General features: G+C 34.1%; 1 protein-coding gene across 2 annotated transcripts; it reads left to right on the top strand.

Moving 5' to 3' along the window:
* The first annotated feature begins 839 nt into the window (after positions 1-839).
* LOC120197379 (monooxygenase 2-like) lies at positions 840-17,051 on the top strand. Of its 2 annotated transcripts, XM_039198920.1 has the most exons (6): positions 8,800-8,888; positions 9,021-9,167; positions 9,255-9,474; positions 10,658-10,826; positions 15,983-16,045; positions 16,500-17,051. In XM_039198920.1, the coding sequence occupies exons 1-6, from the start codon at positions 8,815-8,817 to the stop codon at positions 17,018-17,020; spliced, it is 1,194 nt and encodes a 397-aa protein (XP_039054851.1). In that variant the 5' UTR covers positions 8,800-8,814; the 3' UTR covers positions 17,021-17,051. The 2 variants fall into 2 exon arrangements, with proteins under 2 accessions (XP_039054850.1, XP_039054851.1); XM_039198919.1 differs by lacking the exons at positions 8,800-8,888; positions 9,021-9,167; positions 9,255-9,474; positions 10,658-10,826; positions 15,983-16,045 and adding exons at positions 840-995; positions 1,083-1,302; positions 2,061-2,289.
* The last annotated feature ends 316 nt before the right edge of the window (positions 17,052-17,367 follow it).

Below are 17,367 nucleotides of genomic sequence, written 5' to 3'. Positions count from 1 at the left end.
ATTTCTAAGGCCCCATCAGCTTTAATAATGCACAATTTATTATGTTACATAAGCGCTACCTAATATGTTATTATGCTTGATAATGTTTACACTAATTAACCGGTTATGTTATCATTGGTAACATTTTAGGCGTTTACCTAATATGTTGTAATAACAAATTAAGTAATTAACTTATTTTATTATATAAGCGCTACCTATTACGTTATATACGCGCTACCTAATATGTTATTGTGCTTAATAATATTTTTCGGTTAAATGATATAATATGACCAGTCTTGATTTTAATCGATCATTTGTTTAATCAATCACGCCATTTTTTTAGTCATTTTTTAACCGTCGTACAGGAGAACTTCTTCTGCTTCACCTGGAAAAGCTCTATCGCTTCTTGTTCAACAAAATATCATTAGAAAGGAGAAAAGTAAAAAGTGGAAAAAAGCCAACCACCGCCAATAATTCTTGCAAATGGATGTTTTAGCCACTATCAGGCGTCTACCCAGTATTACATATGCGCTAACACTTGAGTATTACATATGCGCTGACACCATCTTTTCCTTTACCTTTCTTTCACCATTACTCATCTACACACACACATATATATATATCCCAAGTCCCTGCAAAGAACTAAAAGCACCCAAAGTTTCAAAAATGGAAATCATTGAAGACGTAGTGATTGTAGGGGCTGGAATTGCAGGTCTCACCACATCCCTCGGACTCCATAGGTATACCATTACTTGTTGATCATTTTCATATATATATACTCACCAAACGTAGTTCTTGGTCGAAATTAAAAGGAGTGAATCGTCAAACTTGTTCTTATAAACAAGACTAATCGGTTGTGAAATATTTCAGGCTGGGAATTCGTAGTTTAGTGCTGGAATCATCGGAGACGTTGAGGATCACAGGGTTTGCTTTCACTACATGGAGCAATGCATGGAGAGCCCTGGATGCTATCGGCATCGTGAATCTCTACGCCATCAACATTACCTAATGACCAGGTAGTTTAACTTTAACCACGCCGAACCATCTCTTAAAAGCCTTGGATTTGCTGTAAACTAATGTGGGGTTATCTGAACTGAGTGCAGCATAGTTGTGGCTTCCACGTTCTTGGAGAAGCCGATATCGGAGATTTCGTGTGACGGCCGGGAGATTCGTTGTCTTCAACGAAGATCGTTGTTGGAAACTTTAGCAAAGGAACTCCCCGATGGAACCATCAGGTTCTCCTCTAAAGTGGTTTCCGTCGATGAATCTTCGGGTTACTTTAAACGAGTGCATCTTGCTGATGGAACCATCCTCAAAACCAAGGTCAAATCCTTCTATATTTTATTTCATAAATTACGGGGTTAATTACACTATATATCCCTAAACTGTGATTATAATCTAAATTAGTCCATCAATTGAACTTTTTGCGGCTTAGCTATCAACTTAGCATTAAATTGATAGGGTTTTAAATGTTCAACATCATATTCTAGTTAGAATTTTATGTTAGGTTAAAATCATCAATTATGGATATAAAATTGACTAATTATGTTATAAGTGTCACAAATATTAAAATATCATAAAAAATAATATGTAGACAAAGTAAGTTGTACTTATAATTGATGAGTGATCAAATTATAAAATCATAAAATTAATTTAATAATCAATATTTAAAAGAGACGGTGACCCGTGCAAAATAATTATCTTGCATTTCTTTCTAATACCCATCAGACAGTCAAATAAATATAGCAGAAGAGAAAAATAATTCAAAATTCTGTAGAAAATCTAACAATAAATTTATGTACACTTTTACAAATAATTTTATTTTGTACTTGATAATCTGACATGAAAAACCATTGATTATTAAGTTTTATAAAAGATCCAGTTTTAACATTTTATGCACAAGTTGTTAATAAATCAAACAAAATGTTTGGTTTGATACCATATTGATACTTTAACGAGTCGATTAGAAAGTTTTTAAGTTGATGATCGATTTAGAATGTAAACCATGGTTCAAGGACGTCTGGCGGAATTAACCCGAGATTATATATACAGTTGAAAAAGGCTAATTTTCATTGTAACAGGTATTGATAGGGTGTGATGGAATCAACTCAGTTGTGGCAAAATGGCTTGATTTAAAGAAGCCTGCTTTCACAGGTCGATCGGCGATTAGAGGTAATGCAAATTTCAAAGGTGGCCATGGATTTGAACCGAAATTCAGACTATTCGTCGGCAAAGGTGTTCGATCAGGGTTCCTCCCTTGTGACGACGAGAATGTCTACTGGTTTCTTACTTGGACTCCATCCTCCAAAGGTAACTTACTTTGAAAACACTAATATATTATATTTCCGGGGATTAGCTTCCAAAATTATCAGCTTTGTGTCCATCGAAAGTTATGGATAAATTTTTGTTTATCATAACCTCGATCCGGATATGAGATAGCATACATAATCTTCGAAATAATTATAGTGCATAGACAAAACATGAATTGATATATGATATGTCAGATAAAATTTATGATCAAACTATTAAATCTATGTATCTTATTGACTTACAAATAATCATAATAGCATTATATATATATATGTTTCATTATAAATATCTCTCACACATGATTCAAACAAAATATCCTGTAATATAATTTTCTATTTAAATTCGAAGAGTGAATTACCGATTACCGAGGATGTCAATTTATTCCTATGAACGTGCTCAAATCACATACCATCACTGCAAAAATTCTGTTGTTATTTGTAGAGGAAGAAAATGGAAGACGATCCAGTTAAGTTGAAGCAGTTCGCAACAAGCAAGATTCAAGACACATCAGACGAGATGAGATCTATCGTCGAGAAAACTTCGCCAGATAAAGTCCTGTCGTCGCCGTTAAGATATAGGAAGCCAACTTTGGGGAGATATCAGCAAAGGTAATGTCTGTGTAGCCGGTGATGCTCTTCACCCCATGACCCCGGACCTAGGCCAAGGCGGGTGTTTGGCCTTGGAGGACGGCGTTATTCTCGCCAGATGCCTCGGTGAAGCCTTGTTGCAACCGGGAAAAGTTGAGGAGGAATATGAGAGGATCGAAAAGGGGTTGAGAAGATTTGCTCAAGAAAGAAGATGGAGGAGTTTTGATGTGATTGCCACTGCTTTCGTGGTGGGTTTTATAAGCCAAAGCGATGGGAAGACGATGAACTACTTGAGAGAAATTCCTGTCTAGGTTGCTGTTGAGGAAAGCAGATTTGATTGTGGCAAGCTGAGTAATGTATGTTTCTTTTATTTCGGAGTTTGTATAACGTAGGAAAGTTGCAGAGTGTACATCTTGACCTCCACAAAGCTTGGTTTAAATTTGAAAGGAGGAAGTGACAGAATTAAGATCAAATATAATATAAATAAAAATATTAAGATTCTAACACATATAATTAGAGATGGATATAGCTTGAGTTGGTTCGAGTTTTGATCCACCTGAATTTAATCTAAGTATTACACTCTTTCACCCGTTATTTGATTAGGTTAGAATTAAGGAATGTTATATCTAATTTGTTAACTAGAATAAAAAATTTATAGCCCTCAACACAAATATATATGTCATTTTTATTTAGTATAATAAATATATAATTTAAAAAAATATAGAAATATTATGTTGCAATTATTGTCTTAGACTAAGTCAAATATTTTTTACTTTAAATTCAAAACTTTAACCCGATATTGTATTTAAAAAAATTAACTTAATTTAAACCTGATTTAAGAAAAAATGACCACCATAAAATTTGATCAGATCAAAATCTACAAAATTAGGTTAAATGTTCGTCTGTATTTATCACCTAAATCATTTTTATAGAAGGGTCCAATAAAATATACTTATTTGGATCGAGATGATCATTTTCATCTTTTTTTAATCATTTTCTTTTTCATTTTAATATTCAATAAACCACATACTCCATGACCTTGTATAGTATCTTTAATCATAAATATCCAATTTAATTAAATTTAATTTTAACCTTCATACTTACAAGAACTAAGAAAACCTCTTAAACACAACATCTGCATAAATATTTAAATATTTATTAAATAATAAAAAAATTCGAATAAATATTATCTTATAATTACTATATTCTAGAAAAATTAAAAACTAACCTTCATACTTCACAAGTTTTGAACATCCCTATGTCTATTTTAACATAAATTATATTAAATTCATGTTCAATTAACCTGATAATCAAAATCTCTATATATAACACAAATATTAAAAAATCTACCTTTATTTCCTTAAAAAAACTGCCAAACTTTATATATTATTATTTTGAGATAAATAATAAAAATTTATGCAACAATTTGGGTTAAATATACAATAAAAACATGTATTTTAATTTTATATAATTATACACGTAAAAATTTAATTTTAGTTTAGTGATATATATAAAACTTTAATTTTAGTTTAATTACATAAAAATATGCTATATCGATAGTTAATATAATAATTTTAAAAATGAAATCAAATTAATACTTAATATATGTAATTTTTTTTTCGTTCCAGTTCCCAATGGTTTTATCTTGACTAATCTGGATTGACTCGTGTCGCATATCTAACTTCGATAGATAAGTCTTCCAATGAGAATTTTTTACATACACAAAACCTTCAACTCAAAATTTAAATTTAAAATTATGTATATCATTATACATTTAATAAAAATTTATGTAAATATTTGATATTTACTCCTAGAAGAAAAAAATTATTTATAAAAAATTATCAAATCTAACGGCCTAGATGAAACTCAACATTCTATTGGCCCAAAACATCCAAATACGAGATAACAAGAAAGAGTTAATTGCAAATCTGCCCCTACACACCTCTTCAATAGCTCTTATTAAGCTTTTTGGGAGGTTCTGTTGTGAGGTGGTCTAATATACTGTTAATATATGGTGTAATTGGTTAAATAGGTGATCGGTTAAAAGTATTATCGAAAATGTTATATATTTTTACTGGAAATGTTATTTGTGTTGGTAATAATAATGATAATAACCGGGAATATTATTGTCGTATGTAAAATGTGCCAAAAAAAATTGACTTTAACATAACCGGTTAATTACTGGAAACATTATCAACTATAATAACATAATAGGTAGCGCTTATGTAACGTAATATGTAGCGCATTTTTAAAGCTGATGGTCATTAGAAATCCGACGATAACAAAATATATTAATTACTTGATTTGTTATCAATATTATCAACATATTAGGTTGCACTTAAAATGTTACCAAAGTTTAAGCTGATGGAGCCTTAGAAATATGATGATAACAAAACAGGTTAATTACCGGAAACATTATCAACCATAATAACATAACAAATAGCGCTCATGTAGCGTTTTTTAAAGCTGATGAGGCTTTAGAAATCCAACGATAACAAAATAGGTTAATTACTTAATTTGTTATCAATATTATCAACATATTAGGCAGCGTCTAAAATATTATCAAAGTTTAAGTTGATAGGACCTTAGAAATCCGACGATAACAAAATATGTTAATTACTTATTTTGTTATTAATATTATCAACATATTAGATAGCGCCTAAAATGTTATCAAATTTTAAGTTGATGAGACCTTCGAAATCTCACGACAACAAAATATGTTAATTTCTTATTTTGTTATAAATAAATATTAACATATTAGGTTGTGCCCAATAATGATATTTTGAATAAAGAAGTAGGTTGCAATATGAAATATTAAAGTTGTGTTTAATAATTTCGGTAGGATTTAATATATTACGTATCTTTGGATGACAATTATTTTTAAAATAAATATTGATACTATAATTTGATGGTCGATACTTTAGCAAATATCAATACTTTTAGAGTACATATAGATACATTATTATTAACCTTTAAAGTATCTATACTTTTAGAGTAAATATCTAAACTTTCGAATTTTAAAAAAATATTTCAAATGGTTAAGTTGTATATATTTTACCTTACATTATTATTAATCTTTAAACAAACCGGTAGCTAGTTTAACTGTAATAGGTTGTTGGTCGGGATATGATTGATTGGGTGCAGGGTCATGGCCGGGATAAGTTGTTGAAGGGGGCTGTCATTTGATTAGCTTGGTGTGGCTATCTTTATTATATTTGGCAGGAGAAGAAAGGTAGGATTCACAGGGTTGGTTTGAGGCAGGTTGCAGAAGTTGTTTTGCAGATTAAGCATGATGTTCAGATGAGATTAAAGGGGTGCGAGAAGGTCACTGGTTACTCCTCTACTCTTACTGAAGAGTGGGGGCTAATATAGTTTAGGAATGAACTGGTATAGTATTTTGATTTTGTGCTTTGTTTTGTCGTCTTTGTAACTCTGGTTTTTCTTTTAGTTTTGTTACGATGAATAATATTTTCATTTATCAATATATATATATACATATAGTAACTGTCCTTCGAGTGGGTTCGAAATTGGGCTTCGACTTAAATGAAGCATGTTAGAGCTGCCACCGATAATTTTTAAAAGAAAATTTAGGTTGATCGAACTCCTTAATTTATCATCTTACCTGATATGCATTTTATCATAAATATGTCGGATTCGGGAGTCGATTACAGTCAAAGAATGATTAGCACCATTGTATAGCCCTTTCGGTACCAATTTAATTTCTCGGTTGTCTTAATTGCGAAAATTAAAAGTTAAATTGAAATTTAAAGTTTCAATTCGAACAACTTACTTTTGATCGATTAAAATTACCCCTAAAAATAAAAAAAAAATATTAGATTGTAAAATAAAGTAATTTACAAATTTTAAAAATGTTTAAAAATAAAAAATAAATAAATAACATGTTAAGAAAAAAAAGGAAAAAAATTTCAAAGGATTAAATTGAAACAAGTTGGTATTGAGGGACCAAATTAATCCTAAAGATGTGATGCAAAGAAAAATAAAGAGTTAAAGGGGTTAAATTGTAAAATATAAATTATAAATAGGAGCTAAATCGAATTAATTGAAAATCCAGAGGCAAAATTTTAATAGGTGACCAAAATGAATTACACATCAAAAGTCCATGGACTACAGAAATAATTTGAAAATCTCATAATTACAACATAGTCTCCTTATAAATACCCCTAAAATCACCTATTAATTTCATTTCTCACATTTTTCTCAAAAACAAACCCCCAAAACTCTCCCAACTCTCTCCATTCTTCCTAACTCGACCGAATGGTCGACCACCGCCCTAGCCTTGTATTGCCTACCGGCCGTCGCCCTCGATGGTCGGAAAAACTAACCTAACCCAAAATAACCCCTCGAGGTCGTGAACCCGAATCCACCCTTAGAAAAATGAGATAACGTCTTAAACAAAGTAGATCTAAGCCCAAAGTTACGACTTTTACCTTTGTTCCACAATGATCTTTTGAGTTCCGTTGGTCGTTCCTCCTTTGATCCAATGTTGATGTTTGCCTTGATTTTTCCGATGCTTATTTTTTTGTATGCTTGTGATTTGGATGGTTTGGTTGCTCGGTTTCTTTTTGTATTTGCTTTCGTTTTTTGTTCTATGTTTTCTGTTGGTATTTGGCTTCACTCGCTCTGTGTTTCTACATTGTGGTTGTTAGTATATTGGTGGTATTTGGTTCGGGTTTATCTGCTTGTTCTGTTGTGCTCTCTTTGCTTCCCGTTCTTGGGTGGTTCGACGTGGTATTTATAGCCTCCCGATGGGTATGTTTCTGACCTTGACGGGATGGTTCAGTCCCCCTTTTCTTATTTAATCGGACGATTTATTACTGCTCGTTGTTGGCCGATTATTTTGGGATGGGCCAGTCCCGATTCCTTTACGATTTTCCGATCGAGAACTTCGGACGATTGTTAACTGGGTTGGCGCGTGGCCTCCACGCTTCTACCGTGTTTGCTGAGTCAGGCTACCCAATTGGATTCCAAATTTGGACTATTATGGACCCTAAAAAATAAAAACAAAATAAAATTTAAAATAATAGAATAAAAACTAAAAATAATATATATTATATAAGTTCCCTAAAAACATTTTAAAAAAACTAAATATGATTTCAAAAATTATTTTCGAAAGTATATGTGTTTTAAAAAGAAAATTATTTTCAAAATCATAATATATGTTTTCAAAAAAATTAAAAACCATATACCATACATTTTTTAAAAAATGTTTTAGAAACCATATTATAAGTTTTTTAAAAATGTTTTAAAAACCATATATCATATATTTTTAAATAATATTTTAAAAAAACGATATATTATACGTTTTCTTTAAAATTTATTTTGAAAATTATATACTATATGTTTTCAAGATTATTTTAAACCATATATTACATGTTTTTCAAAATCGTTTTAAAAGTTATATATATGTTTTCAAAATTACTTTAAAAACTATATACCATATTTTCAAAATCGTTTTAAAAAAATTATATATTATATGTTTTTAAAATTATTTTAAAATATATATTATATATTTTTTAAAATCGTTTTAAAAATTATATATTATATATTTTCAAAAGTTATATTTAAAATTATTATACACTATGCTAAATAAAAAAGGTGGACAAAAATAAATATATAATATATATATATAACACAAGAACTTGACCCACGCTTTTCAATGGCACTGGAAAAGCTCTATCGCTTCTTGTTCAACAAAATATCATTAGAAAGGACAAAAGTAAAAAGTGCAAAAAGCCAACCACCGTCAATCATTCTTGCAGATGGATGTTTTAGCCACCATCAGGCGTCTACTCAGTATTACATATGCGCTGACACCATCTTTTCCTTTACCTTTCTTTCACCTTTACTCATCTACACACACACATATATATATATCCCAAGTCCCTGCAAAGAACTAAAAGCACCCAAAGTTTAAAAAATGGAAATCATTGAAGACGTAGTGATTGTAGGGGCTGGAATTGCAGGTCTCACCACATCCCTCGGACTCCATAGGTATATCATTACTTGTTGATCATTTTCATATATATATATACTCACCAAACGTAGTTCTTCGTCGAAATTAAAATGAGTGAATCGTCAAACTTGTTCTTATAAACAAGATTAATCGGTTGTGAAATATTTCAGGCTGGGAATTCGTAGTTTAGTGCTGGAATCATCGGAGACGTTGAGGATCACAGGGTTTGCTTTCACTACATGGAGCAATGCATGGAGAGCCCTGGATGCTATCGGCATCGGTGAATCTCTACGCCATCAACATTACCTAATGACCAGGTAGTTTAACTTTAACAACGACGAACCATCTCTTAAAAGCTTTGGATTTTCTGTAAATTAACGCGGCGTTATCTGAACTGAGTGCAGCATAGTTGTGGCTTCCACGTTCTTGGAGAAGCCGATATCGGAGATTTCGTTTGACGGCCGGGAGCTTCGTTGTCTTCAACGGAGATCGTTGTTGGAAACTTTAGCAAAGGAACTCCCCGATGGAACCATCAGGTTCTCCTCTAAAGTGGTTTCCGTCGATGAATCTTCGGGTTACTTTAAACGAGTGCATCTTGCTGATGGAACCATCCTCAAAACCAAGGTCAAATCCTTCTATATTTTATTTCATAAATTACGGGGTTAACTACACTATATATCCCTAAACTATGATTTATAATCTAAATTAGTCCATCAATTGAACTTTTTTGCGGCTTAGCTATCAACTTAGCATTAAATTTGATAGGGTTTTAAATATGTTCAACATCATATTCTAGTTAGAATTTTATGTTAGGTTAAAATCATCAATTATGGACATAAAATTGACTAATTATGTTATAAGTGTCACAAATATTAAAATATCATAAAAATAATATGTAGACAAACTAAGGGGCCGTTTGTTTACTGCTGAATGAAATCATTCAGCGCTGAATGTTAAACCGTTCAACATTCAGCTTATTTGATTCTCACATCTAAATGAAAACTATGTTGAATGAAATAGCAAAACACTTCTGAATGATTCAGCACTAAAGTACATTATGAATCATTAAGTACCTGGTATTTTACCATAATACCTATTTTTTTACATGTTGCCTTATTAAACAATCATATCTTATAATATAATAAATCAATATATATGAAGGTAAAAATGAAAGTATTCATAATTCAGATTGTACATTCAGAACCATTATCAAGCAACATGTCACATTCAGAGCCAATTCATAAAGAGCCTTTGAATCATTCAGACCATTGAATCATTCAGTGCTTAATCATTTTATTTTATCAAACAACCCCTAAGTTGTACTTATAATTTGATCACTTATAATTTGATGAGTGATCAAATTATAAAATCAAAATTAATTTAATAATCAATATTTTAAAAGAGACAGTGACCCGTGCAAAATAATTATCTTGCATTTCTTTCTAATACCCATCAGACAGTCAAATAAATATAGCAGAAGAGAAAAATAATTCAAAATTCTGTTGAAAATCTAACAATAAATTTATGTACACTTTTACAAATAATTTTATTTTGTCCTTGATAATTGACATGAAAAACCATTGATTATTAAGTTTTATATCAGATCCAGTTATAACATTTTATGTTGTTAATAAATCAAACAAAATGTTTGGTTTGATACCATATTGATACTTTAACGAGTCGATTAGAAAGTTTTTAAGTTGATGATCGATTTAGAATTTAAACCATGGTTCAAGGACGACTGGTGGAATTAACCCGAGATTATATATACAGTTGAAAGAGGCTAATTTTCACTGTAACATGACAGGTATTGATAGGGTGTGATGGAATCAACTCAGTTGTGACAAAATGGCTTGATTTAAAGAAGCCTGCTTTCACAGGTCGATCGGCGATTAGAGGTAATGCAAATTTCAAAGGTGGCCATGGATTTGAACTGAAATTCAGACTATTCGTCGGCAAAGGTGTTCGATCAGGGTGTTGGAAATAAAATGCTCACACAAGCAACTTTTATTGAAGCTCAAAGAAATATTACAAGAACACTCTCACTCAAAAACAAGAACTACAACTCACTCTTATAAGACTTTGCTTCTTCACTCACTTAGAAGCTATTGATTTTTCTTGATGCTTAAAACTAAAATGGGAAGGGGTATTTATACTACTCAAGAACAATCCTACACCACACAAATAAACTAATTTAAACCATTACAAATTCAACAAATATCTAACTCTCACCTAACTAAATTGATGTAAGCAATGACATCATTAATTAAATGATGTAAGCAATGACATCTTTAATTAAATGATGTAAGTAATGACATCAATTTAGTTTGGGTTTGGATTTAGGCTCTCATAATGGATCAAGTTTATGATCCAACACCCTCCCTTAAACTTGATCTCGTGACCCCTAGTAGGTTCCTTAATCTTAAGAAGTCTTCGTTGGTCAGTGGCTTGGTAAAAATATCAGCAACTTGATCTTGTGACTTCACATATTCAACTTCCACATCTTTTCTTGCAACACACTCCCTTATATAGTGGTAGCGAATATCAATGTGCTTGCTTCGATCATGGAATACTGGATTCTTCGCTAAGGCAATGGCTGACTTGTTGTCGACACAAACCTTGGTAGGCTCTTCTTGTATCAAACCAATCTCCTTCAATAGATTTCTAAGCCAAATTGCATGACAAACACATGAGGTAGCAGCAACATATTCCGCTTCACAAGTGGACAATGTGACAATCAGTTGTTTCTTTGACATCCATGTGAATGCAATATCTCCCATGAAAAATACGAATCCAGTAGTGCTCCTTCGATTATCTATGTCTCCACCCCAATCACTGTCGCTATATCCAACAAGCTTGTAATCATTAGAAACTGAATAGAACAAGCCAAAGTCAATTGTACCTTTCAGATAGCGAAGAATTCTCTTTGCAGCTTTAAAATGGGTGGTTGTTGGGGATTCCATGTAGCGACTAACCAATCCAACTGCGTGAAGAATATCGGGTCTCGTGCAAGTTAGATAGCGTAGACTTCCTACCAAACTTTTGAAGAATGTTGGATCTACACTTTCGCCTTCTTCATGTTTGGTCATCTTGATCCCGTATTCTGCCGGTGTGCTTATTGGCTTACAGTTCTCCATCTTGAACTTCTTCAGTATCTCCTTTGCATAGCTTTCCTGTGAAATGAAAATTCCATCATTTTGTTGCTTAACTTCAATGCCAAGGTAGTACGCCATGAGCCCCATGTCTGTCATCTCGAATTCTTTCATCATCACATCCTTGAATTCATTAAACATGCTTGGGTTGCTTCCAGTGAAGATCAAATCGTCCACGTAGAGGCACACGATCAAAATATCTTCATCTTTGATCTTGATATATAGAGCATGCTCGTAGGGACATTTGTTGAAGCCATTCTCTTGGAAGTACTTGTCGATTCGGCTATTCCATGCCCTTGGTGCTTGTTTTAGCCCGTAAAGAGCCTTCTTCAACTTCAACACCTTGTCTTCATGCCCTTTGACTTCATAGCCTGATGGTTGCTGAATGTAAAGTTCCTCTTCAAGAACTCCATTTAGGAAGGCGGACTTTACATCCATCTGTTGTATCTTCCACTTGTTTTGAGCTGCCAAAGAAATGATTAGTCTGATAGTCTCCAATCGAGCAACAGGAGCAAATACCTCATCATAGTCAATTCCAGCCTTTGACTATAGCCTTTAGCAACTAGCCTCGCCTTGTGCCTTTCAATCTCTCCTTTGGCGTTTTGCTTGTTTTGTACACCCATTTGACACCTATCGCCTTATGTCCCTTGGGAAGTGAGGTAAGTTCCCATGTGTCATTCTTCTCGATGGCCTTGATTTCTTCGTCCATCGCATCTCTCCATTTCTTTTCTTGTACCGCTTCTTGAAAGCTCACTAGTTCACAATCGGCAAACAGACAAAATAATGTAAGATTATCTTGTCGTTCAGTTACCTCATAGAGATCTCTAAGGCTTCTTGTGCGTTGCACAACTCTTTCACTTTGACTCCCACTTGACGATGATGAAGGTGATGAGTCTCCTTGAGTGGTTGATGTTGGTGAAGTGGGTGGAGTTGCAAGCTCTTGTTGAGATTCATCTAGTTGCTCCCTCATTGTCTGCTCATCTTCTTCAAACTGAGGAAAGAAATTGAAGTCATCTGTATGAGAGTTAAAATCCCATTCTCCTTCTTCGTTGAAGACCACATCTCGACTAATCACAAACTTCTTATTGTCTGGATTGTACAACTTGTAGCCCTTCGAATTAGCATCATAGCCGATGAAGATAAAACTCTCGCTTTTATCATCAAGCTTCGTTCTTCTCTCGTCTGGTACGTGAACATGGGCTATACTTCCAAAGGTTCTCAAGTGGGAAATGCCAGGCTTTCTTCCACTCCATGCCTCTTGCGGTGTCTTTCCCCATACACTTCTTGTTGGAGATCGATTTGACAAGTAGACTGCACACGATACTGCTTCCGCCCAAAATTCTTTGGGTAGTTTCTTGCTTTTGAGCATGCTTCGTGCCATGTCGAGGATTGTTCTATTCTTTCTTTCTGCCACACCATTTTGCTGGGGGGATCTAGGAACTGTCATTGGTCGACGAATTCCATTTGCTTCACAGAACTCTTGAAACTCCCTGGAAGTAAATTCTCCACCTCGATCGGATCTCATGGATTTGATCTTTCTACCGCTTTCTCTCTCCACTGCTGCTTTGAACTTCTTGAAGACTTCAAAACTTCTGACTTCTGTTTCAAGAAATATACCCAGGTTTTTCTTGAAAAATCATCAATGAAGAGAAGAAAATAGTTACTGTTACCAAGAGAGCTTGGCTTGATCGGTCCACACACATCGGTATGGATGAGCTCGAGTGGCTTCTTGGCTCTTGTCTCCGACTCCTTTGGAAAACTTTTCCTGAATTGTTTCCCGACTAGACACCCTTCACAAAGCTGGTCAGGATGGTTGATGCAAGGTAGTCCCTTCACCATCTCCTTCTTAGATAGTAGCTCTAGACCTCCAAAATTGAGATGCCCGAATCGAAGATGCCAAAGCCATGATGAATCTTTGTAGCAAGCTTTCAGGCACTTTGCAACATCATTTTGAATGTTGATCAAGAACATTCTATTCTTTGACATCGGCACTTTAGCAATGAAGTTATTCTTATCATCTTTTATAGAAAGATTATAATTATTCATATGAATATCATAACCTTTCTCTACCAGTTGCCCTAAACTTAAAATGTTACTTTTCATATTGGGCACATAGTAGACATTTGAAATAAATTGATGTCTCCCATCTTTCAAACGGATAAGAATGTTACCTCTCCCTTTCACTGCTATTGTGGAATCATCTCCAAACGAAACATTTCCACTTACTGACTCGTCTAGCTCCACAAACATGTCTTTCCTTCCACACATGTGATTGCTTGCACCACTGTCAAGATACCAGGAATTGCTTGGCCACCATCAGTTTCCTTTCGTGCTAGAAGAAGAGTTTCTTTGCCATCTTTCTTTTCCTCCACGTAATTGGCCTTCTCCTCAATTTTGTTGTTGGGAGCTCTACATTCTGAAGCATAATGCCCAAATTTTTGACAATTATAACATCGAATTTGAGATTTGTCATACTTTGAGTTTGGATTAATTCTTCCACGGCCTCGTGTTGAGCTTTCTCCTTTCTCATAGTTGTTGTTGGAATTGTTATTGTTGTAATTCCAGCCTCGTCCACGACCTCGACTTCCACCTCGTCCATGGCCTCTACCTCTGCCTTGGCCACGTTGGTTTCTATCATTGCGTTGGCTCTCATGCATATCCTTGAGTTGCATCTTGAGGAGTTGCTCAGTAAACTCATGCTTCTTTTTATGCTTCTCTTCGTATGCTTGCAATGATCCTTGGAGCTGTTCGATCTTCATTTCTTCCAAGTCTTTAGTTTCTTCAATCGTCACGACGATGTGCTCAAATTTGGGATCCAACGAACGGAGTATCTTCTCTATTATCCTCACATCGTCTAACTTTTCACCATTTCTTTTTAATTGATTAGAAACAGCTACTACTCTTGAGAAATAATCTGAAATAGACTCAGATGCTTTCATGTTTAAGGATTCGAATTCACCTCTTAATGTTGGAGACGAACCTCTTCACTTGCTCGGATCCTTTATAAGAGGTTTGCAGCTTCTCCCACGCTTCCTTGCTAGAGCTTGCACTTGAAATCTTTTCAAAACCATCATCATCTAATGCTTGATAGATGAGGTAGAGAGCCTTCTTCTCTCTTTCTTGAATCCTTCAAAGTTGTCTTTTGATCTGGTGTAAGAGTAGCAAAAACATCATCATCCGTAGGCTCATTATAGCCTTCTCTATGATATCCCACACATCTTGTGATCCAAGAAGTGCCTTCATTTTGATACTCCAATTGTCGTAGTTGTTGTTGTTGAGTGTCGGAACTTGGAATGGTGCCATACCATTTGCCATATCTCTCAATATAATGAGATTTTATAAAATCCGATTGCACGGATGAATCCGGAACGATGAAAAAAAACTTTGGAGGGACTTGGACAACTCGGTCAAGAGCTCCAACTCGGCTGACTCGGCTCAACTCGGTGAGTCAACTCGATTTTCTGGCAGCAGTCTTCCGGCGGTGCGTGGCGGTGCGTCAGAACTCAGATTGAGAAAATTCTGGCGGCGTCGTATTCCTCGTCGAGACCTTCGATCTTTCCAACTCGCTCTGATGCCACTTTGTTGGAAATAAAATGCTCACACAAGCAACTTTTATTGAAGCTCAAGAAATATTACAAGAACACTCTCACTCAAAAACAAGAACTACAACTCACTCTTATAAGACTTTGCTTCTCACTCACTTAGAAGCTATTTTTTTCTTGATGCTTAAAACTAAAATGGGAAGGGGTATTTATACTACTCAAGAACAATCCTACACCACACAAATAAACTAATTTAAACCATTACAAATTCAACAAATATCTAACTCTCACCTAACTAAATTGATGTAAGCAATGACATCATTAATTAAATGATGTAAGCAATGACATCTTTAATTAAATGATGTAAGTAATGACATCAATTTAGTTTGGGTTTGGATTTAGGCTCTCATAATGGATCAAGTTTATGATCCAACACAGGGTTCCTCCCTTGTGACGACGAGAATGTCTACTGGTTTCTTACTTGGACTCCATCCTCCAAAGGTAACTTACTTTGAAAACACTAATATATTATATTTCCGGAGATTAGCTTCCAAAATTATCAGCTTTGTGTCCATCGAAAGTTATGGATAAATTATTTTGTTTATCATAACCTCGATCCGGATATGAGAATAGCATACATAATCTTCGAAATAATTATAGTGCATAGACAAAACATGAATTGATATATGATATGTCAGATAAAATTTATGATCAAATTATTAAATCTGTGTATCTTATTGACTTACAAATAATCATAATAGCATTATATATATATATATATATATATGTTTCATTATAAATATCTTTCACACATGATTCAAACAAAATATCCTGTAATATAATTTTCTATTTAAATTAGAAGAGTGAATTACCGATTACCGAGGATGTCAATTTATTCCTATGATCGTGCTCAAATCACATACCATCACTGCAAAATTTATGTTTTTATTTGTAGAGGAAGAAATGGAAGACGATCCAGTTAAGTTGAAGCAGTTCGCAACAAGCATGATGCAAGACACATCAGAAGAGATGAGATCTATCGTCGAGAAAACTTCGCCAGATAACGTCGTGTCGTCGCCGTTAAGATATAGGAAGCCATGGGAGCTTCTTTGGGGAGATATCAGCAAAGGTAATGTCTGTGTAGCAGGTGATGCTCTTCACCCCATGACGCCGGACCTAGGCCAAGGCGGGTGTTTGGCCTTGGAGGACGGCGTTGTTCTCGCCAGATGCCTCGGTGAAGCCTTGTTGAAACCTGGAAAAGTTGAGGAGGAATATGAGAGGATCGAAAAGGGGTTGAGAAGATTTGCTCAAGAAAGAAGATGGAGGAGTTTTGATGTGATTGCCACTGCTTTCGTGGTGGGTTTTATACAGCAAAGCGATGGGAAGACGATGAACTACTTGAGAGACAATTTTTTGCTGAAATTCCTCTCTAGGTTGCTGTTGAGGAAAGCAGATTTTGATTGTGGCAAGCTTTGAGTAATGTATGTTTCTTTTAATTCGGTGTTTGTATAACGTAGGAAAGTTGCAGTGTGTACATCTTGACCTCCACAAAGTTTGGTTTATATTTGAAAGGAGGAAGTGACAGAATTAAGATCAAATATAATATAAATAAAAATATTAAGATTCTAATACATATAATTAGAGATGGATATAGCTTGAGTTGGTTCGAGTTTTGATCCACCTAAACTTAATCTAAGTATTACACTCTTTCACCCGTTATTTGATTAGGTTAGAATTAAGGAATGTTCACTAATTTGTTAACTAGAGTAAAAAATTTATAGCCCTCAACACAAATATATGTCATTTTTATTTAGTATAATAAA

The sequence above is a fragment of the Hibiscus syriacus genome, unplaced genomic scaffold, assembly GCF_006381635.1.
Source record: "Hibiscus syriacus cultivar Baekdansim isolate YM2019G1 unplaced genomic scaffold, ASM638163v2 tig00117048_pilon, whole genome shotgun sequence".
NCBI classification, from domain to species: Eukaryota; Viridiplantae; Streptophyta; class Magnoliopsida; order Malvales; family Malvaceae; genus Hibiscus; species Hibiscus syriacus.
Note: the sequence above shows the minus strand (reverse complement) of the source record. Positions and strands in the feature narration are given on the sequence as shown.